The sequence below is a fragment of the Saccostrea echinata genome, unplaced genomic scaffold, assembly GCF_033153115.1.
Source record: "Saccostrea echinata isolate AGI-Se365-2 ecotype Australia unplaced genomic scaffold, CSIRO_AGI_Sech_v1 ptg000001l, whole genome shotgun sequence".
NCBI lineage: Eukaryota > Metazoa > Mollusca > Bivalvia > Ostreida > Ostreidae > Saccostrea > Saccostrea echinata.
The window spans coordinates 27,950,908-27,975,801 of NW_026889750.1; the positions used below are offsets into that span (position 1 = coordinate 27,950,908).

General features: G+C 34.8%; 2 protein-coding genes across 2 annotated transcripts; one reads left to right on the top strand and one right to left on the bottom strand.

Moving 5' to 3' along the window:
- Positions 1–1,374: 1,374 nt before the first annotated feature.
- On the top strand, positions 1,375–7,887 carry LOC133188631 (endothelin-converting enzyme 1-like). Its single transcript, XM_061324133.1, has 14 exons — positions 1,375–2,256; positions 2,359–2,418; positions 2,683–2,829; positions 3,068–3,157; positions 3,281–3,417; positions 3,593–3,815; positions 3,927–4,025; positions 4,150–4,227; positions 4,410–4,695; positions 4,791–4,942; positions 5,980–6,051; positions 6,160–6,255; positions 6,387–6,460; positions 7,387–7,887. Exons 1-14 carry the CDS (start codon positions 1,546–1,548, stop codon positions 7,487–7,489), a joined length of 2,328 nt encoding a protein of 775 aa, XP_061180117.1. The 5' UTR covers positions 1,375–1,545; the 3' UTR covers positions 7,490–7,887.
- Positions 7,888–9,900: 2,013 nt separating this feature from the next.
- Positions 9,901–22,964, bottom strand: LOC133173888 (small ribosomal subunit protein uS9). The gene is made up of 6 exons (XM_061308987.1): positions 22,942–22,964; positions 22,796–22,844; positions 18,524–18,625; positions 10,939–11,035; positions 10,583–10,630; positions 9,901–10,077 (listed from the first exon to the last, which is right to left on the bottom strand). The coding sequence occupies exons 1-6, from the start codon at positions 22,947–22,949 to the stop codon at positions 9,932–9,934; spliced, it is 450 nt and encodes a 149-aa protein (XP_061164971.1). The 5' UTR covers positions 22,950–22,964; the 3' UTR covers positions 9,901–9,931.
- Positions 22,965–24,894: the final 1,930 nt, after the last annotated feature.

The following is a 24,894-nucleotide window of genomic DNA, read 5'->3' on the forward strand; positions in this document are numbered from 1 at the left end:
TCAATGGCCTCACTTAGGACTAAGATATCTTTTAAGATATGTCTTAGTCCTAAGATGGCTTCGATAGCATGCCTGCTGATCCACTTCATTGGTCAACTGTAAATAGGTGAACTACATAAATTTTTGTTAAAAAAATATTGAGTCCAAAATATCAAATATCACTATCTGACTTAAATTTAATTTATAGATAATTGTGTGGTCATAAAGTTTGTGTTATTTTCTTAATATATATTATATAAAATGTAATTTGTAATGAAATTCATTACTTTAACAAAGTAATTGTAATTTTTAAAATTACTTTTCTGACTGAGAGTAATGGTAATGGTTATTGTAATGGTAAAAATTCAAAAGTAATCGTAATTTAATTCATTACATTTAAAAGTAATTGACCCCAGGTCTGCTTACAGAAGATATATATTTACGTAAGTTCTGCTAAAATGTCTGAAATTCTATTTAAAATTCCGTTAATATGTCCACAAAGAGCTAGCTAGGTTCACATTATCCATAACAAGTCCCATTTCAAACATTAATACAAAGTACAGACTTAGTGCTTTCATTTCCTACGAAAAAGTCTCCTCTGAGAGTCCAAATATTGAAAAACAGGCTTTAAAGTGTGAAATTGTAATCATGTTCTTGAATTTGGATTTGAGGATAATGACGCAATTTTTAACTTCATAATACATGGACTATGCATTTTCAACTGAAACTGAGCAATTTTGATTTTTCAGAAATTCATAGGGCCAAAAAAAGGCCCTAAGTGAACATTTTTTTCCCACTTAAAGGTCCATTTCCCCCGCTAAAATGTTTATCTTTATAGCCTTTCAAATTAACACCATGTGCACTTAGTTAATAGGAATTAATGATCAATCCCTTTTATCAACCTATTCTTGATTATAGTATTTATTTTTAAGAAAAGAAAGGTCTACTTGTAGACTTGCTTTCTAGTAAAACATAGCTAGGTAAAGCTAGGTAAATCTCATGAAAAAGCAGACCGTAATTAATTCGATACCTTCTCATGATGCAGTGCAAACAGGAATGCGGCATTATACAAAAAAGTTTTATAACAACTGGGACGTTATTCAATGCATTATAGATAATTATGATAATGTTGTGTACATAGAGAACTATACCCCCTGTAATATATTCAGTCAATTTTATTGTTTTACGGTATGTATACACATAATGAGCCTCGGCTTCATGCCACCCTGTCCCAACTGCTACCAGTCAGCAAACCCATAAACCGTGTCGTATCTTCCATTCCTCTCCTACTTGAATTAATTTTGCACATATTCATACTTTATTTCTCTTTCAATTTCATAATAAATAAAGTAAACATTGAAGTTTGGTCCCTTATTGTATCAGTCTTTCTAGCATTTCGCCGCTTCACAGACGTATAAGGGGTGGCTCCCGGAAAAGTTTCCGAACTTTTTAGTTTGATAGAAAGAAAAATTATCCAGGTTTGACAAAGTGGCGTCGACTGTTATTGTTGCATCAGGAGTTTCAAGTTCTGCTAAGGCATCCGAGGATAAAGGATACATAGACATCATGACGGAAAACTACGCCGAATTCGGAAAATCGACAGATCGCTCTCCGATTGTACCAGAAGTAACAATAAGAAGCTATTCTTTTAGGGTAACTGAAATTGCTTTAGGACTAGTGGCGTTTTTAGCTGTTGTAGTTTGTATAGTTTTGGGGACCATGGTGAGCTCTGGCGCTGGTAATGGCACTAATTCGCCATCCACGAGTGCCCAGACTGGTGGTCAAAACCAGTTATGTGTAAGCCCACCTTGTCTTAAAAGCGCATCTTACGTGGTGTCCAATTTGAACACCAGCGTCCAACCTTGCGATAATTTCTACAGATACGCTTGTGGGCGTTTCAAAACCGAACATCCCTTGGATAGTGAAACCTCTTCCATCACCGTCTATAGTAATATGTATTACCATAATGAAGAAAAGCTTAAGAAAATCCTGGAATCGCCCATCGTCCGCAGCCAAGACTATTCCACAGAACGTAAGCTGAAACACTATTTCTCCTCTTGTACTGATACTTACCGAAAGGAGCGTGCGAAAGGAACGCCACTCATCACCAAGGTTATCAACAATATCGGAGGTTGGTACGTACTTGGAACTTTCAGCAACACTTCTTTCGATTTTCATACTGCTTTTCGGAAGGTCTCAGTGGATTACTGGACCGCGGCCTTTTATACGTTCCGAGTGGCTACTGATTGGTATGACTGGCATAAAAGAGTGATTGAGGTATTTTCTCATTCAAATTTGATTGCAAAATTATATCAAATAGATGTGTAAAATGAGTTTCAGAGATGAGAATAATTAAAATGATCCATCCCCCTTTTGCAGCTGGATTACTCCGGTATGTCGATGTTTTGGTACTACTATACGGAACCTTCAACAGAAAAAGTTTGTATTTCTTCTCTGTAGTAACAATCGCAAGATCTTCAAATAACCAAAAGGACGTTCAAGTTATGTCCAATTCCGCGCCCTCAAAGCCTTTGAGTTTCTACTTAAATTTTTCGTTGTAATTTCGTTTCGTTTTCCACATTTAAAAAAGAAGTTTTCCACATTAAAAAAAAACCCAGTTGAAATTCGTTATAATGGAGTATTGTATTTCACTATTGAGATCAAAGATATACGTGTATAGTTATGAAGCATTTTCTATTTCAGTATAGGAATGATATGAAGACTTTCATGAGACGTCTAGCTAATTTCCTAGTGAGGGATTCTAACATAACACTAGACAATGCCACGAAAAATACTCGCATTGAAACATTTATCAATGATGCCTTCACGATAGAAATGAACCTGGCTAATGTAAGTCACAAATTTACCCAATAAATATATATAATTCTCAATTTAACATTGAAGATATTGGTACAAATAAGTCAAACCACATAATTAAAATTGAAATTATCATTTTTTTTTTTTTTTTACATTATGACAGCTGAGCGTACCTCTAGTTTTTTCCTGAGCTTGCAATCAAATTGCATTCGTTTTATTACATTTATCTTCGTTTCTATCAAGATTAATAGTGAATAGGTTATAATTCTAGATCACAAAGAATACAATGCCCACGTCTGACCCCCATGCTTACGAGAAGAGGGTGTCTATTTCCGATTTAAACACTATGCTGGGAACAGCAGTGAGTTTATCAAGCATCTATTTTTTAAAATCTACTACATAGTGCACTAAGTAAATTAATTTGTGCATATTCACACACGTTTTGAATTAGTATGACGGAAATATTCAATATTGTCTTTCATAGATTGACTTTTCCACCCACATTATGTACATGTTCAATGATGCAAATGTTGGTCCATCTACAAAAATTGTTTTACGGGAGGCTGATTGGTTGAAAAAAATGAACGACATGATAGACGGATTAGGGGTAAATAAAACAAGGTATTGCATTTTCTCAAATAAAACTCAAGATTGTTTTATGAATTTTAATAATAACTAGTATAAGAAGTGTAACTTTTATAAGCCTTTTCACCAAGGTTTGGAAATAAGAAAATGCATCAATACAAGTACCGCAGTAACTTTTTCTATTGAGTTCTCTTGCTTTACTTTTAAACAGAATGTTAAACAACTACTTGGTCTGGAAGCTGATGGATCGCTACGATGTTGAACTTTCCTGGGAGTATGTACACGCCAGTCGTGAGTTCTTTGTCGATAGGTATGGTATCCCACAATTCCTCGGCACGTGGTTGTACTGTTTCCAAAACATGGACAGATACCTAGGAGACGCCCTCAGTTCTATGTATGTTAGGGACCATTTTGCAGATGCAAATAAACAAAAGGTTGGGAGACTTCAACAACAACAAACTGATCTTAATTAAAAAAAATAAATGCATGAGGAAAAAAGCATATACTAGTACATTGTTGGAAGTTTTCTTCTTAAAATTTTCCAGGCCCATGAAATTCTCGATTATGTAAAGGAGGCTCTAATTGACAGCACAATGAACAACGTTTTCATGGATGACGCTACGAAGGCGAAAGCTAAAGATAAAGTATATATACTTAATAACAACTGGGATGGTTATTTTCTTGTTCCTGATGAATAAACTGCCAAACGCAATTTGGAAACTCTTTATAGATACATATTTAAACTTTTTTTTTCAATTCTCGTTTAAGATGAAAGGAAGCTTAGACAAACTAGGGTATCCTGACTTTATGATGAATGATGCGGCCATGGACAATCTGTATAGTAGTGTAAGAGATCAAGTTTGGTAAAAATATTTATTTGTAAAAGTCACATCACTGACTGATCATTAAATTATAAATATGTTAATTATTAATTATCAATTCTTGTATGCAGTATCAATAAACAAAATACTATATAACTTGATTATTAATTCAAGTTGTCGCTTTTTAATTATCCGTGCTTTTTACAGCTCCAAGTGGACCAGTTCGACTATTTTGGAAACCTTCTGAGTGTGAACAAGTTCATCCAGAAATCATGGAACAAGAAGCTGAAGAATCACGTGAACAAACAGGAAGAGTGGGTCTACCGCACATACGACACTTTCATGAGCTACTATAACCCCTGGAATGAGCTGCTCGTCCCCGCAGGCCTTCTCCAGTTCCCCTTCTACGATTACACACTCCCTCACTTTATGAACTTTGGGTCCATGGGCAGCGTCATTGCCCACCATCTTGTACATGGGATTGATCACTCTGGTAAATTATTTTCGCAACGTACATATTAAATACCACTTGCTTTTCTGTCTTCTTTTGCCATTGCAACATTACCCAACAGCTTCTGTGTTTTCCAGGTGGATACTACAATGTGGAGGGTGTATTTGAGGATTGGTGGAGCAACCAGACGACAAATAAGTGGATAGAAGCAAAGAGATGTGTGGAAAACTACTACAACAATCAAACTATGGGACCTTTCACCATTCCAGGGCAAACAATTCCACTCACAGTAAGTCACTACCTGAGTAGATAATTACATGTATGCAGGTAAATTTAGTATTTGACCAGGGTTCTTTACCTATTGCCAGGATAGACCTTCCACACACATTAACAATAGTTACTTCCATTCATATGTTGATGTATCCCAGTAAACTTGAAATAAGTCTGACACATGTTTCATATTTGGATATTTTACTAGAAAAAGACGTTCATGGTAACCTAACACAAAACTTTTATGATAAACGTGATGACTTCAACCTTTCTATCGTCAACTTCCCTTACTTATGTAGCAATATGCCCTTATCAACTGCAAATAGGGTTTATATCTCCAATTATTTCGATATGCAAGAGCATGCTCAACGAGTACGAATAATTTCTAAAACAGGGCAAGCTATTGACAATTAGGTTGATGAAACAAGGATATCCACAGTCTCGTTTAAAGTCATCAATTCGCATCCTTGTCAGCAAATACAATCTATCATTAAGTCGATTGTTGACTGACATTTTTCATACTTATTGTTAGGCCATTATTTAAACACTGAATTGTCTACGTTTTTTTCCTGTTTGCCCGATTATGACAATGAGCATACGGCGGATGTGATCGGTCGACAGGGATGCTTACTCCTCCATAGCACCTGATCCCACCTCTGATGTCTTTTAGATGCCCATGTTTGCTCTGCTCCCGATTTGTATTGTTTCGTTGGACTTTTGAGCTTGATCACTGTTCGTTATCTCCATGTTTCATACATGAATTTGTTTTGTAAAGAAAAAAAAAAAAAAAAAAAGACAACAGGTTAATAGGCCTACTAGTATACGATTTGTTCCCATTCAGAGATATGACACTTTGTAGTCAATTCTTGGCTCAGATTAAATGCTTTCATCTGGTGATCCGCGGAGACTGCAAGTTTTATCAAAAAGGTTTTCAAATATGATTCAAATAAAATTACCTTCGGATTTCTTTAACTGAATTATATTTTAAGAAGTGTTCAGTGGTAAACAACTTTAGTTCTGTCATTTTACAAATCTTAAAAACTCTTTTCACGATAGGTAAAAGTAAACGGGGTACGTTGGGCAGCGGAAGCCATGGCTGAGACCAGCGGAGTCCAAATTGCCTACAAGGTGCGAATGATATATTTAAAAAAAAACATTAATCGGTAAATCAGATTATTTGTAAGAAAAATAATTGGGGGAGGGAAACATTATGAAAAATATTACCTCTGGTTGTAGGCATATAAGAAATGGGTCCAAAAGAATGGAGGAGAAAAGATGGCTCCAGGCTTGGGACTGACTAATGACCAAATGTTCTTCGTCTCGTATGCTCAGGTATTTTATACAGATTGATATGCATTTAATTGCCTCCGCTGTAAAGGAAATCCGATTTATACATATATAGGCAATGGCGTTCCGGACTGTAGATTGTTGATTTTTGTTTAATGTCAAAAATTCTACTACAGGCCAGCTGCTATAACAGAAATGACAACGTCGCTTATTACAACGCAGTGCGAGGAACAGTTTCAGAAGACATTAGGTAAAATAAATGAAACTTGACAGAACACACGGGTTACTTTCAAGCAAGAAAACACGCACTTGTTTTCACAATGTCTTCATAAAATGTCTATATATTATAGACTTTTCATATTTGGTAAGGAGATCGGGTGAACATAGCGTGCAGAAAGCATATAGCTTCAGATATATAAAAATCATTTCAATTTGTGAATTTAGTATTTAGAAAGTTCTCATTATTGAAATTTATGAATTTATAATAAACAAAACTTTTCTGAGGAAAATTTTCTCGGCAAAATTTATTCTTTTATTTAGAAAAATAATGTGGTATGCGTGGGGTTCGAACCCTAGCAATAAAAATCCTGAGTATCATTTTCTTTCGAGACTAGCACGCTAACCACTAGACTACCCAAGTCATGATGAATAGTGGCATTTAAATCATGTTTGTGATATGACCCTTGACTTTATGGACTTCAAGAATTTCTCGAAAAGATGCCAATGCTATGTCATAGAAGTATATTTTTAAGGTATAGTGGGTCTTTGCTCCATGTTTTTGGAAACCAAAAAATATATATTTTCATGCAAACTTTGAGGATTAACTTTCAAAAAAATGGAGCAAAAACCCACTCATAACGAAAAACAGTGTTAAAGTGTGAGAAAATGACTCTTTTTGCCCTCTTTAGTGTGTGTATAATATTTCATAAGCAAATAATTTCAATCTTTGTGAGATTTTTGAAAATTGTAGAGATTTTGCATAAAGTATATTTTAATGTTAGATGAAATATCAAGGAAATTTTTTATATAATTAAAATTTAATTTTTCACCTTCATGTTTGTCACACTATAGGCTTTTCGCTCATCATGTTCACCCATCTTCTTTACAAAAATGCATGTTTCAAATCAGATAATAATTTAGCCATTTTTTGAAAATAGTATTTCGGATTCTTTACAGGACAAACAGTGCTTTATCACAGATAAAAGAATTTTCTACAGCTTTTAACTGTCCGGCCAAGACTCCCATGAATGCAGAGGTTAAATGTTCCATGTACGGATAAATTCACAAGACTAAGCTGTTAAAAAAAGTTCATTCACAGATGATAAAATCTATGCTTTGAATACACCAAGCATTTGAAATCAAGTGAGAAATACACTGATACTTCATCACTCAAACAACCATTTTAAAAAAAAAAACAATTATGAAGTTATGTGCATTCCCGTTGATTGTTGAACGATGGTATTTTTGCCAGCCAATGCCTACAGACTGTTATCATACGTTCTCCATATTTGTATATTCTTCTATATAACATGAATGTATTGCCTTTATGACTAAAGAGATTATGCTTCTTCAATAGTATTAACTTTTATAAAGGGCTATACTTTTGCTAGTGTATCTGAACAGACGTGTACTCACATTGTACTTGAGAATGGTCCAATAAAATTTCATAAAACTTCAGTTTCGTTGTCTTCATTTTCTCATTAGTAATTAATTTCTGATCATATCTTAGCACTTTGTGCGCTGCTTGGTGTCCTCGACCCAATTTATACGCTTAAAACAAACAGAAGCTCGAGGCCGAATGCGTTAACTTGGATATATGATTTTGCTCGAAGTTGAAGAATTTACAAATTTTGAATATTCTAATTTATGAACGTTTACAGTATAACCATTACAAAGCTAAACTTCTTGGAATCATTCCTTCCAGATAAAATATTACTTTAAAAATTTGCTAGTTTAAAACATGACAATTTGATATATTAAAACTACACTCAATAAGGACATTTCAAACAGTACAGTATCCCAAATAAAATGATGTCATCCTTCAACAACCATCCCGAATCTACCAATAGCGGAATCAAGTGCAATAATACATGCATTTTTTCCTAATCTTTTTTCATTCAAATACTAGCACATCTTCCTTCCCTTGCATGTTTAATCCATCATTTACACAGTCAAATTTTTATGCCCCCGGATCGAAAGATCCAGGGGGTATATTGTTTTTGTCCTGTCTGTCTGTTTCTCCGTTTGTCTGTTGTCAACTTTAACCTTGCCCATAACTTTTGATTGGTTGGAGCTATGACTTTCATATTTCACATGTGTATTCCTTGTGACAAGACCTTTCTTTGGGTACCATCATATTTGACCTTTTGACCTTGGAGTTTGACCCACTTTTGCAAAAATTTTATGAGACTTTAACCTTGGCCATAACTTCAGAACAGTTGGTGCTTGGGATTTCAAACTTCACATGTGTATTCTTTGTGACAAGGCCTTCCATCGGATACCAACAACTTCGACCTTTTGACCTTGACCTTGGAGTTTGACCTACTTTTGAAAAACTTCAACCTTGGCCATAACTTTTGAACAGTTGGTGCTTAGGGTTTCAAACTTCACATGTGTATTCCTTGTGACAAGACCTTCCTTTGGATATCAATCACTTTGACCCTTTGACCTTGACCTAGGAGTTTGACCTACTTTTGAAACACTTTAACCTTGGCCATAACTTTTGAATGGTTGATGCTAGGGCTTTCATATTTCACATATGTAATCCTTGTGACAAGACCTTCCTTTGGATACCAACCACTTTGACCTTTTGACCTTGACCTAGGAGTTTGACCTACTTTTGAAACACTTTAACCTTGGCCATAACTTTTGAATGGTTGATGCTAGGGCTTTCATACTTCACATATGTAATCCTTGTGACAAGACCTTCCTTTGGATACCAACCACCTTGACCCTTTGACCTTGACCTAGGAGTTTGACCTACTTTTGAAAAACTTTAACCTTGGCCATAACTTTTGAATGGTTGATGCTAGGGCTTTCATACTTCACATTAGTAATCCATGTGACAAGACCTTCCTTTGGATACCAACCACTTTGACCCTTTGACCTTGACCTACTTTTGAAAAACTTTAATCTTGGCCATAACTTTTGAATGGTTGATGCTAGGGCTTTCATACTTCACATATGTAATCCTTGTGACAAGATCTTCCTTTGGATACCAACCACTTTGACCTTGACGTTTGATTTTTATTTAAAAAACTTTAACCTTGGCCATAACCTTTGAACAGTTGTATCTAGGTCTTTCAAATTTCACAGGTGTATTCCTGGAGACAAGACCTTTCTTTGGGTATCAACATTTTTTGTCTTTTGGCCTGGATTTTGACTTGCATTTGAGAAACTTTAACCTTCACCATAAGCTGCCATACGGGGGCATCAGTGTTTCACAAACACATCTTGTTTCCCCATGAATTTCTTATTCACTGCAAGGACTCTATTTGTTGTGGGTCAGACTTGTTAACCTTGCACAACAATTGTTTCACCTTCATACGATTACATACCATAGTTATAGGGTGTATTCTTACATACAACAGTCATCCAAACTGTGTGAACAATGCCTGACTGTTTGAACAATAAACTCTGAATCATCCTCCCAACATTACAACTTTCCAAAAGAATAAGACAAAACAACAATGACTTGTAACTGTACATTTTAATGAACAGACTAACGGTAAGATTTCTGGTAGCGGGCACGAGCACCTGGACCTCCAAACTTCTTGGGCTCGCATCTTCTGGGATCTGCGACCAGCAGAGTTCTGTCGTAGCTGATCAACACATCCTTAATTTCCTTCTTTGAGGCCTCATCTACATCTACAAGTTAACAATATAAATGATACTAACAAGTGTCTGTATATATATAAGTGCATGAAAGTTAATTTTCCTTAAAAAATAAATATCTTTGATGCATAATTTTACACCCAGAATTCAAATTATATTTTGCCTAAATTGTATTAATGAATAAAAATCATCTAGATCATTAAATTATAGTACATAGTTTTATATATTCTAGAAAGTTACAGCATTAAATTAGGTTCATTTAGTTTTAACTTGAACTAATTCTTTTTGAGCACGCAGATCATACTATTTCATTCTATTACAAAAAAAAGCCCACAGGAATATATATATCAATATGAAATAAAACGATACTGAAAAAATTTATGTAATCTTTGTCAAATTTAAAATTGTAAACTAAAAAATTACAAACAAATCAATAGTGAAATATTCTGTTGTTTTATGCATGCATTATGAATTTATGGATATTGGCTTAACAGGCTAAGAAAGAAATCAGGTTGTGCTCCATGATTCCATTACTTACATTTCTGGTAGTATGCCACCAGGGATTTTGAGATAGCCTGTCTAATAGCTACAAATGAAAGACATCATTAATTACATCTAAAGGTTGAATGCATCACTCCTATTTCCTTCTTCCTTTTCAGATTTAAAAATAAGGGAAAAAGAAACAGTTTCTTGTACTTGTCAAATCAATATGTATCATATATCTTTTTCATTTGAGCTTACATAAAGAAGAAATTATATTCACTTTTGAAAAGAACCTAGCTCAAACCATTATATTACAAATCACCATTATTTATTCCTTATGTTTTGAAACTCAACAGTTTATAGTGAATATACTCAAGCATCAAGCACAACAGAATAACACATTGTACATACCGTAGACCTGGGCCACGTGACCACCCCCTCGAACTCTTACTCTGATGTCTACTCCAGCAAACTTCTCCTTGCCAAGAAGCAAGACTGGTTCCTGGAGCTGGAAAATAAATTGTCATGAATCAACTTCAAGCTCACAAACAACAACAGGCCCATGGGCCTTGACGGTCACCTAGCCCACCCATAGCTTACTGCCATCGTGCAACACAATGCATCATGCTGGACCAATCTAAATCAATTTTTGTGTGCATGTATATAGTTAAGTACTTTTTGTAATCATGCAAATAGTATGTGTAAGTACATGTACTGCTATGCGATATTACACTGGTTAACTGGTGAATCCCAATTTCGATATGATTTTTCAGACTCAATACCCAGCACTACAGTGCAAGTAAAGATGGACTAAGTTTATCGTACAATGTATATTGAAAAGGCATTAACCATGTTATAAAACCTTTTCCTTTCCTCAAAGATATCTAGCAGGCACCCTTTCTGCATGATCCAATGAGTACTAAGTCTGAACTGTGTTCATACAGTTCAGAGTGCTTTTTGCAAAATATAACTGAATCCCTTTCATTGGACAAAAGTGTTTTTACAGGTGCTGGGCAATTGTTCAGAGCGCTGTGATAATTTCCTCATCTTTTCTCAGATAAGGTAAGCAGAAACACAATTCATCATAATTGCCCATTTTTTTTTAACCCTTGTCCTGCAGGTCGTCGATAAAGCGGCGACCCGCTAAAACAGCTATCGCTGCCGGTCGTCGATATAGTGCACTGCGCCATGTTTTTCATTCAGTGCCGGTCGTCACTATTTCGACTTTAGACATGTGACGTTTTCTAGCTAAAATAACCAATGAAATAACGGGAATCCCTTCAGTGCGAGCCTAAATATTAAAAATAGAATAGTTTACCTTCACTTCTTTGTTTTCATTGGCTGGTTTTAGGGAAATACTTTCATAAAAATAATACTTGTAAACCGAAACCGCGTCGTTTGTAAATGTTGTTGATTCAAAATGGAGGTTGTCGAAGATGTGCTAGATGGAAATGCGGTTTTACAGAATGTAGACCCGGAGAACAGAGATTTATTTAGGGAAATATTCATGGACGATGATTCAGATGAGGAATTTTTAGGATTTAATCCAGAAGATCTTGAAAATGACGAAGGCACGGCCGATTTCGAGGAGGACTTCATACAAGGAAACATGGACGTTCGCAACTTACAGTTTCGTGGTGAAAAGAAAATCAACATAGAGATTGATGAACATGCAGAAATGGTGGATTTCTTTAAACTGTATGTAACAAATGAATTTATTGATGATATTCTTGTGACAGAAACGAATAAATATGCCCAGGACTTCCTAAATTCTGCGCAAGGCCAAAACCTCAAACCTCAGTCTAGATTTCACAAATGGTCAGACGTCACTACGGACGACATGAAGAGGTTTATAGCAATGGTTATTGCTATGGGACTAGTCCAGCATCACGATATCCAGGACTACTGGAGCAAGGACGAAATGTTAGAGACCCCTTTCTTTGGGAAAACGATGCCCAGAAACAAATTCCTTCTGATATTGTCTTTGTTTCATTTAAACAACAATGAAAATCAGATACCCCGGGGACAGGATGGATACGATCCGATATTTAAAATCAGAAGGGTCTATGAACACTTCAGGACAAAGTTCAGCGAGTTATATTCCCCTGGAGAAAATATAGCCATTGATGAAGGTATGATAGCTTGGAGAGGGCACCTTTCATTCCGGGTGTACATGCCCGACAAACCAGACAAGTTTGGTGTCAAACTTTTCATGCTGTGCGACTCAAGCAATGGATATTGCTCGCAGCTCGAGCTTTACCACGGAACGTCTGAGAATCCATCGGAGAAGGGGAAGATTTATGACTTGGTGATGAGACTCATTAATCCGTACCTTGGTAAAGGTCACAAGTTGTATGTTGATAACTATTACACGTCACCTATTCTTTTTCATGACTTGTACCAGCGAAGGACAGGGGCATGTGGAACGTTACGTACCAACAGAAGAGGCGTTCCAGCGGATCTGAAAACCGTAAAGCTGAAAAAAGGAGAAAGTGTGGCAATGACAAATGGAACCCTTCAGCTCTTGAAATGGAAAGACAAAAGGGACGTTCATATGTGTACCACAATACACGATGCCTCATTTGTTGATGTACCTGGACGAGTAGACCGCACGACAGGGGAACCAATTCGAAGACCAGCATGCATCATAGCATATGACAAACACATGGGAGCAGTTGATCGCTGTGACCAGATGATCACTTACCCTGCCTTTAAACGCAGGACGCTGAAATGGTGGAAAAAAGTCTTCTTCCATCTCCTAATGATGGCCACCCTGAATGCCTACCTTTTGTACAAGGAACATTGTGCAAAATGGAGGAAAAAACCAGTTTTGCACAGGGTTTTCCGGAGGGAAATTGTGAAGGCTCTTATTGGTGAGACCAGCCATCAACCTATTACAGTAAGGGGAGCTGTAAATCCAAGAGACATGGAACGGCTGACTGGGCGCCACTTCCTTTCCAAGATCAAACAGAAGGAAGGTAACAAGTCTAAGCCTCTGAGGACATGTCCAGTGTGCTCTACCACAACTGGAAAAAGGAAATCTGTTGGAGATGGTCGCAAAACTGTACGGTCATCCTATGAATGCAAGATTTGTGATGTGGGACTATGCGTAGATCCTTGTTTTGAATTGTACCATTCCTATAAGGACTTCAAACAAGCCTACCAAAGACGTCAGGACCAAAATGTGGAGTCTGATGATTCAGATTAACTATGAATGATTGTGATGAAAAGCAGTGATAAGAATTTAATTGTTTGAATAAAAGTACTTGCTTAAATGATGTAAATATTAATGCTTAACATTCAGGACAAAAGTAAAACAAAATGAGTGTTGAGTGCTGTGGAGATCTTTGTTTACTTGAATGTTTTTGGACATTTATATACTTTATTATGTGGTAAGATTTTGGAAATATCAGCATGTTTAATAAAAGAATGAATTTCTGTACAAAAACTAAAGCTTATTCAGTCAGAATTAATTAATTGATGGCAATAATTACTGAAATACAATTATTTTTGCAAATTTTGTGACTTTAATCCTCTGTAACTTTTGATTGAAATAATATATTAGAGTTTTTTCTTCACAATATTTTTCTTTGTTTCTTCCTGAATAAAAGCTGCACAGATTGTTATTAGCAAAAATGATAAGAAAACGGTGTAAATTACAATTATCTACAGCTAGTGTAATTTGATAAAAGATTACAAATCAGCCTGGCACAGTCAGCGGTTGGAGCTCATTATCAGCTCGGCAGCCACAGATGCTGTTATCTATAGCATCCCTGGCAGGACAAGGGTTAAAAACATTACACCAATTTCATTTATTTCTCATTAGATGGAAGTTTTAATTCAAGAAGCAGTTCTATAACTGAATAACTGTTACAGAAGGGCAAAGTGGCCACAATTCCCATCCAGGTAACCTTCAGGTAACAATCTTGTGCCAGATATACAAAAATTCTGTCTCTTAGTTTGAAAAAAAAATATCTGTGTTCTTTGTTGTTAATTTAATAAGATTTTGAACTTCTACTGTTGCACAATCCTGGTCCAATACCATAATTTTAACAAACTGAAATTACATGTACTCTGCATACTTTTCAACAGAAACTTTGCTGATCAAAATTGCTCATCAGAAAGTTTTTACTTTTTCAATTGAGTATTTATCTTGTAAAATGTTGGGTGTATTTTCATAAAGCATGAATAAATAAAGTGTCTGTTGAAAAAAAAATGATCATGTAAAGTTCAAAGCACTGATAATTTCCCTAGCTTTGTTTCAGTTCATGTAAATAGCAACACACCACCACTGCTAATGCATGTTTGTTAAAAATGCCCTCAATTCCAATTTCATTTTATTTTAAGGCCATCCTTTAAAAAAATTTTGTTTGGAAGTGGTGCCTGGGAGACCCAGGAGGGAGGGAGGTTTTTTTGTTTTTTTTTTAAATTTTATTTTATTTTATTTTTTTTTTTTTTTTAACAAATTGAAGTTAAATTAAAAAATTGATAAAAAGAAGTCTGTGAGCCAGTGCTCACTAGTAATACCCCCACTTTGATGTGAATATACACTCTGATGTGAATGTCAGACCTGTTTACTCTTATGATTTCGCTGTGTTTTGTATGGATTTGTGTCCAAAATACGTCTCACGTTTTGCTATAATGAAAATACGGAAATCAGAAAATCTTTTCATTTGGATTTTAGCAGCTAGTTCTCATTATGATGTCTCAGTTTGACGCTTTCTAATCGCTAAAAAAAAGAAAATTTTCTAACACTTAAGTGATTTTGGGTTGCCAAAACGCAGTGGTTTAAAAATGACAGAAACCTCTCGAAAGAAAGCAAGGTATTACCTTTTTCTTTGTTATTAGACCATGTTTATTTTCGGTAATCAGAAATGTAGTTCTCTAGTTATATATGTACAATCAATGAAAAGTGAAATCTTACGGGGAAATGCCATATCTCACTGACAAATCTAATAAAAAATACTGAGAGACAACAATATGGGTAAACAGGTCTGGAATGTACACAAGTTCAGTTACGGACAGACAAAGGGATAAACAGGAAGTTGACATCAGATTGACATCGGATTCAAACAAAAATAAATCCCACCATATGGCAATGCCTAAACAAACAGTGTGCTAAAATTTCAAACATCTGCAACGAGTAATTGCTGAGAAAAGTGCGACAAAAATTGTTATGTATAGTACGGACAGACACACATATAAACAGGAAATTGACATCAGATTCGTATAAAAATGAATCAAACCATATGCCATGCTTAAATAAAGAGTGTGATAAAATTTCAAGCCTCTGCAATGAGTAGTTGCTGAGAAAAAAGCGACAAAATTAGTTATGTATGGTACGGACAGACACACGGATAAACAGGAAGTTGACATCGGATTCGTACAAAAATTAATCCCACCATATGGCATGCCTAAACAAAGAGTGTGCTAAATTTTCAAGCCTCTGCCGTGAGTTGTTGCTGAGAAAACTGCAACCAAAATTTGTTATGTATGGTATGGACAGATGCACGGATAAACAGGAAGTTGACATCAAATTCGTACAAAAATTAATCCCACCACATGGCATGCCTCAACAAAGTGTGTGCTAAAATTTCAAGCCTCTCCGATGAGTAGTTGCTGAGAAAACTGTGACGAAAAAATTTGTTACGGACAGACAGACAGACACACAAGGGTAAAACAGTATACCCCCCTCTCCTTCGGAGCGGGGGATATAAAAAATAAAAACCTCAATGATCAGCGGTGATTTTGATTACTTTTCCTCTTTCTTTTATTTTATTCACATCCAGCCTGGTCTGACATTTTGGCGGCTTTCATTTTGTCGAAGATCTAATCACTATATCATAAATACTACAAAGAAAGCGTTTTATTGACCGGTGTTGTTAAATTAATGTGGAGCTCAAACACAATTTTAAAAAGATATTTTGACAGACAAACTAACTCATAATAAACATTGTAAGACGATAAAATGGTAAAAAAAAAAATATTTTCAATATTTTGCCAATAAATTTTTTTTCAGCGGGGGTATTTCACTGAGGCGGGCGGCAATTCCAAACAAAAAATAATTTTATTTTGGCCTATATTAAAACAAAATGTTTTGCACAATTCATTATTAACAAATTTCCAGCTTTTGTTGGTAGATTTTCTACTTTCCTGGAAAGTTTTAGCACCAAAAATTAACTTTCCCATGACAATTTTCCACCAGCCCTAGGTAATGGGAAAGTGCAACTCTAGACCTCCGATTTGCGAGTGATTATTTGCAAGCCTGTTCCTTACTGTCTACTGATTTGCACAATTTTTTAAAACATGTAGTGAACCAAAACATTCTTGTTACCTAGCATTAGTAATAAAAAGTAACAGAAGTGCTGCAGAGTTGCATCAAATATGCATGAGAAGTCTGAAGAAAACAGAAGTAAAATCTGCACCAAACTTCTGTTCTCTCTAGATTTTGTGTACATATTTGGTACTACTGTTCCTTTTGATCACTTGTTACTCAGAGGTAATTGAATACCTTCTCCTAAAAAAATTAATACACGTCAATGTATCAAGACTCGCACACCATTTTTGGGAACAGGGACAATAGCCATTAAAATTGGGAATATTAGGGGCACATCTGGGAAATCAACATAATTATATAAAAAAGTTAAAACTCATAATTAAATTCTGATTTTGGCTTTCAATTTTCTCAATAATAATAACAATTGGGAAAACAATGCCATTCACTTGGAGTAAAAGGTATCCATTTTACATCAAGTTTGGTGCTATTCAATGGCTCCCAAATACTGCCAATCAAGAGCCCTGTGTACTGAAAATTTAGATGTTGTGAAAAAGAAGCTCAGAGCGCTGTGATTTTGTCATCTTTATCAGATAAAGGTAAGCAGATTCACAGTTCATCATCACTTCAATGTTCATCTTGCTTTTCACAAGCACATATTGGAATACTAGTAGTTTTAATTCAAATTACATTGAATGAAAATGATTTTATATACACTTTTTTTTTAAATTGCGGAATGGATTCCTCCCATATTTAAGATTTGTCCCCATTGCAATCTAAGAGAAATTGGAGATGAATTTCATTATACTAAATTGCAGCTTACTTCAAAATGTATAACAGATAAAAACATATAATTTAAGAACAACATGAGTTTTAAACACATTATGAATAGTAAAATAGTAATAGTAAAACTGTTTTCTGAGAAAATTATGCTGGTTTATAAAGAAAATAAATAAAATGTGCTCCCTGGTATAGAATTCCCATACTTCACATTTATAGTAACTTTATAGTAACATACTAATTTTTGTATGCCTTATTATCTATCTATTACTTTGTATTAATCATCTACATATTCTTGTCAGGGATTTTCCAATGCCCCATGTACGGCCGAATTTCGGCCCCATTCCCAATTGCAAAACTCTCCATTTTCCCCCAAAATTCCACCTCAATTTTCCCCTAAATTATTTATGTTTAAAATTTGACCAGGATCGGAATTCTTACAAAAGTACGGGAATGGAATTCACGACAAACGATATGTAAATGACAATTTTTATTGCTCAAAAGAACAGAATGGTTCAATTTTAAAATTTGTTTTGGTAATACTTTATTCTGATGCACTTGCAGAAATTTAGACGTACCAATTCCAAGGGACCAGGCCCCATTCCCAATATGATATGGAAAATCCCTGCTTGTAATCTTTATGTACTTTTATGAATGGTGATGAGATTCAAATTATAGATGAATACAAGATTTTTCCAATTAAATTTATTCACGTGTGATTTCATCTGATTTTATTTACCTAAGCATATGCAGGTTTTGAAAAAAATATATATTTAGAGGGTAAAAATCATGGAAAAGCTTACTCTATACCAACTGCATTCCTCCATCAGTAATAAACTTTACACCTTCATTTCCTTCCTGATAAGTGGATACCATTCACAAAAATCTGACAATGCTAAAACATGTAACGGGCAAAAATACTTGATACTGTTAGAATGTTACCTTGTATCTGAGGATTTGTGGCTCCACCTGATCCAGTGGTCGTCCATTCACTTTTATCAAGCCATTTCCACGTTTGCAGTGAGCTACAGCAGTAGCAGTTTTCTGACCAAAGAAAAAAAAATTAGATTAAACAGTTGCATCCTCATGTGGTCCAGTCTCTTGTTCCTTTCATTTTTCATCTGCTTAATATGAAATATTACACATTTTATAAATCTGAAAATTTCAACCAGGTTCTAAAATTTCTTTGTACTTTAAAATGGTCTTTTTCTTAGCTTGAAATGACATTTACTTCTAAAGAATTAAATTTAATGTGAAAATGAAATGCACCCATTGACTCGGTGTCATTCATATGCACATAATAAATATACATTTATATGTTTAGTGCAAAGTTTAGATTTTAGCTAGTATCAAACTTGAGCTAGCTTATTTGTTTGTTTGTTGTTTAATGTCCCTCTTGAGAATTTTTCACACAAATGGAGACGCCACCACTTGCGGGTGGAGGGCTGCAAATTTAGACCTATACTCGGCACTCGAGGCCATTGAGCAGTGAGGGATCTTTTTCATGCCAGCACCCACTGCGACAGAGGACCTCGGTTTATACAGTCTCATCCGAAGGACCAGTCTCCATGTTCACGGTAGGATTCGAACCTTCAACGTAAGGATCAACTCCTTACTCCTTGACTCTTGAGAAAACACTCTAACCACTGCTCCATCAGACGACTATGTTGTCTTGAAATTAACGTTCAAACTTAGGGCTATCACAGTTCCCCAAAATAACCAAAATAATGCAGTCCAAGTTGTTCATTCAGTCAGTTCCATTTTTCCAGATTTTTTGTTTGGGACAGTATCTATTAGAATTATGGCTGGGTATCAGCTGGAAATTTCGGTTTTTGACATATTAAATTTCATATTTTTATTTACTTAAGAAATTTAAAGCCCAAGTAGTTTGTCAGTATATCGGTATATGTACTAGAAAAATGTAATACAGACCCTGAAACGTGCTACTACCCCAAAAAAGCGTGTGACTTTCATGCGCTTTTCGTTTCGTGCAAACCGTGTAGCGTTTCGTGTAAACCGTGCAGCGTTTCGTGCAAACCGTGTAGCGTTTCGTGTAAACCGTGCAGCGTTTCGTGTAAGCTCCAAAGCGTTTCGTGCAAACCGTGTAGCGAGCGTGCGAGAAACGTGCGACTTTCGTGTAAGAACCGTGTGAGAAACGTGCGACTTTCGTGCAAGAATCGTGTGAGAAACGTGTAGGATTCATTCGGAAGTCCTTTAAATTTATTTTTAATATGACTATTGTTGGATTAACATGTCATTCTGTGTTGTTTGTAATTAATATTATTCGGATATATCATACCGGTGGTATTTTAAGAGTGAAAAAAAAATACGGAAACAACAAAATAAAATTATTCGGTAATGTATTACATATTTGTTTGATTTTCTTAAAACTTTATTTATTTATTTAAATAAAGATGGACAGAAAATGTGTTAAAAGTAATTAATTACATGTATATGCACATCAATTTTAAGGTAATTGATTCAATACATTTTTTAAAGGGAGCAATACTAAATAAAAAATTCATTAGCAATCCGGTCTGGTCCTTTTCATTCATTTATTTGAAAATCTTCACCATTGTACATGGGGTATAGAGATTACAAGAACTTATCGGTGATTGATAGATACATGTATGGCAGCCGTGAAAAATAAAATGCAAAATTTAGTGCATTGCTATAAATGTGAAGTATAGGAATTCTAGGCCGGGGAGCACAGTTAATTGATTTTCTTTATAAACGAACATATTTTTCTTATATTACAAGATTCTGTGATACAAATAATTTTGAAAACGATGATTCATTTATTGTCTTTTTATGCATAAAATCGGTTGATTAATGATTAATAAAAGTCATATAAATGAATTATAACTCACATGCATCGGCAAATACAAGGTTAAATATTTCAGGGGGGGGGGGGGGGGGGGTTGATCAAATGAAAACACAAACTGAATTTTTGTTGTAAACAAGTGTTTTATTGATAATTTTCTTTTGTAAGAAAATTACTGCTTTTTCGATGGGGTGTGCCCGATGCACCTTTAAAGATATATTGGAATCTTCTTTACACTTTCAACACTCTTCTTACGACTGTGATCAAGGTCATTTACAACAGCGATCACGGACTCCGCGTGCCGGGACTGAAAACTTGTTCTGCTATTATCTCTTGTCAATCATAGCTAAGATGACATCTGATAATAACGATTGATTAATTAAACGGTAATACCCGTTGATTGTATTTCTTAAATTTATCCGATTGTTTGTAAACAGTGAATTAATTTGGCAGTGTATTCGTGAATGAAATAATATAAAGAAATAAATCCTATATAATTATATATTAATTGTTTTTATTAATCACGCAGTTCTAGAGCATATTTTTTTTTAGTTTTTAGGACATAGGATATGTATACGTATATATATTGAATGTATTGTTAAGAGCCGCGACTATTGATTACATAATTATTGATTTTTTTTTCTAGACGGGGTTTGAAATCAAGGATTTTAAAACGTGGTGGATATATTGATATTTGATAAACAAAATACCGGAAAAGAGAACTAAAGAATTACAATACATATTCCCCGGTTTCTCTACCATATAAGATTTTAATGATAAATTAAAATTTAACTCTGTAACGAAGCGATATATTTACCATTCTGAATAAAGTGCATATTAATGAATTACATGTATCGGGTCCCGCTGGAGACATGAATATCTTTTTTTCTTAGAACGGGCACTTGTTTCTATAATAATTTTTTCCCGAATTTTTACTTACTGAAACAAGTGCCCGTTATATTTAGCCAAGTACAGATTTGAAGAAACAACAGTAAGATCTCGGTAATCTAACCCTCCCCCCCCCCCCCCCCCCCCCTTCCTGCACAATGTTCCTGTTTGATGCAGAGTACATATTACATTTGCAAATTATAAACAGAGCCTAATTTAATCAAATGAAATTAATTTCTTTATTAAATCAAAAAAATGTATAAATCAATCAATAATAAAAAATAATGCAAAAGAAAATCAATCCGTTTACAGAAATCATACGCAATTTAATCAAAATGTTGTTTTTTTTCAAATATAACTGTGAAACTGATCATGAATTTATTTGTCAGTAATAAAGTCAGGAATGAAACGACTTTTTAATATCATAATATGATTGTAAAAACATTAAATGCTGTAAAAGATTAAGAATTACAAAAATAATTATATTTTTTTAGTGCGTAATTTAGAGTCTAGTGAAAAAAGTTTGACGATGATATGCACTTCACCGGGTGGGTCACACACTGAATGACAACTATTAATTAATTACAACTGAACATTGAGTATTTTATCTGTTAATATAGTACTAGTGTAGCGAGTTTTAATCTTAACTTAATCTGAATGATTGTAATTCTTAACTACTCGTTGATTTATCCGTAATAATTGAAATAAAGTCCGAGAGATTCCGAATAGAAAATCCAGATCGAGGCCAAAGCGTGCGAGAATCGTGTACAAAGCGTTTTGTGCAGGCTTTCGTGTAAACCGTGCAGCCTTTCGTGCAAAGCGTTTCGTGTAAACCGTGTAGCGTTTCGTGCAAACCGTGTAGCGTTTCGTGTAAACCGTGCAGCGTTTCGTGCAAACCGTGTAGCGAGCGTGTACCGTTCGTGCAGCGTGCGTGTGGGGTAGTAGCACGTTTCAGGGTCTGTAACAATGGCATCGAAATTGAATGATGACGATAACAGTGATAAATAAACATCATAACTGAAATCTACTTCATTCCATGGCAAAACACTTGTCACGAAAGGATTAGATAATTATCAAAACGAGCAATAGTGCTCATGTTGTAGCTTATAATCAGTTTCATATTCCTAAATATCAATGTCAAAGTGAATTTAAAGTAACAAAGATTTTTTGAGTTTAATTCATGAAATTAAAGTTTAAAATATATGTAAATCACCGAACCGAAATAACAGAAAACCAAACATTTACAGGACAGACCGACCCGAAAAAAATTGGAACAGTGAGAGGCTGAGAGCCTTATTCAAAGTTGGAAAAAAAGGGGGGAGGGCAAGTAATATGAAAATGAGGAAATAGTTAATACAACTGTTGCATATCTAAATCTAGTTCATAAAAATGTCATTATCTAAAACACATCATAAAACTATATAACCTAAGTTATCATGTCATTGAATGTATAAAGATTTGTATATATTCCCATTCACGAAAACAAGAAACCACGTGGGTACCTTTCGTCCGAATACTTGTACAGACTGCTGTGGGCCCTTTTGTGGTGACCTGAAATGGGACACAGTATATATTTTTAAAAGATTACACTGTTACATTCACATTTTATTTTTATTTCAAAGGTGTTTTAAGTGAAAATTTTACTTACGGTTCCATATCGCACCACTCGTTTGAGATGCCGGAAGTAAAAGGAGGCAGCAAGGTCCGAAATGCATTATGGTAAATAGATAAGATGTGCCTTAAATATTCGTGTTTATGATTAGTGTTGTTCTACATGTGCGTGTACTAAATATTGTAGAATTTCATGCTTAGTATAACATTAAATAAAAAAGAGTAGGAATAAAGAAACATAATACATTTATTTACAAAAATATTTTTGTTGTTTTTTGTTGTTGTACCGTTGAAGGAAGGAAGGGGGGGGGGGGTAGGAGTAACTTTCTCATAGCTACTTTACTCACGTAAAATACTTGATTTACAATTACTCATTATATTTAAATTCTATTTTTATTCCATTATTCCAGTAAGTCTCAATTCATATCAACAAGATAAAAATGCATTTATTCCAGTGACGTAATAAATAATTTCGAAGAATGCAACTTGAAAGTACTTTGTCTGTCATGAATCCTAATAGATTCTGTTAATAAAATTCCTTCATGAACATGTCTTTAATGATCAAAGTAAGATATATTTAAATATAGATCTAGAGAAAAAATGTACTCCATAGAGGGCATGCATTTATTAAGTTAACATGAGCAAATTTCAGATGCCGTTAAAAACCTCTAAGTTTGGATAAACAAAAATTAAAATGAAACATATTTGATCATTTTCACTGCCATATAACACCTTTTTTTCAACATACAAGTGGTTCCTATATCTTTCTTTTATTCAAAATAAATCTTCTTAAAATGACTTAACAGGATTTCAGACCCGTCACCAGGTTTTAGGAAAGGGAGTGCGACGAGGGGCTGGGAGGGATACACTTCCCCCAAGTCAGAAATTTGTTGAAAATGGGTTCTATTTTTGTGGGTTCTGGTACATTCTAAGATTCTTTTTTTCAATATTAAATATACAAAATCTAGTAACATTACGTCAAAAAAGGGATACTGGATTTGTTAAGACTTTTGATGTTTTAAAGGGGGTGACGGTGACATTGAATCGTAGTATCCCCCCCCCCTTTTTGACGGACTATGAGTTTTTTGAGGGGTTTTTTTTTCATATACAAAATCTAGTAACATTACGTCGAAAAAAGGGATACTGGATTTGTTGAGATTTTTTTAAAGGGGGGAGGGGAAGGGACATTGGACCCAAAGTACCCCCCCCCCTTTGACAGACTGAGTTTTTTGAGGGTTTTTTTTCGCTGAACAAAATGACCCACATCAAAGTACAATATTTGAACAAAACATTTATATCTTGGTATTCTGTCTATTTGAAGTCCAATTATTCAAAGGTCTTATATTTATCATAAACAAGATTCAATGCATGCCGGTATTTGGTGTGAATTACGTCGCCAAGTGGTCAAAGTGTCAATATCAGTATTGGGATTTTCAACTCTCGAACACCACAGAATTCGAAGCATCTACACTTGTAATTATAACGTATTGGACAAAACTTGTGTTTGGAAAAGAAAATACACTTGTAGTTTGCGTAGAATTGTATATTTATATTTATGTAAACAAGATGATAAAGGAGAAATGACAAACTCCTGGATTTCCTTGTACAAAATATTTTTGACAGATTTGGTTCATCAACATGTGGTACGAGCAAATTTTCCATAGTGTACAATAGATCACTGCAACAGTAAAACAAAGATTTTAAAAAAGATTAATATTTAAAAGTGCTTTAGTGAATTTAATGAAGTTCACGAATCTTCAAAAAGTTTGACTGAAGTAATGTACTTGTATTCTAACAAGAAACGAGGATCTGAATAGTACATGTAAGCACGAACAATTCCATTTCATTTCTCTGTGTAAAGATTATCAACCTGAATTTCACACACTAATATTCCTAACTACATGTATACTTCACATATATACATATCCGTAGGAAGTAATTTCAGAATTTGGGGGAGGGGGCACAACCTAACAGAAATTCTTGAGTACTG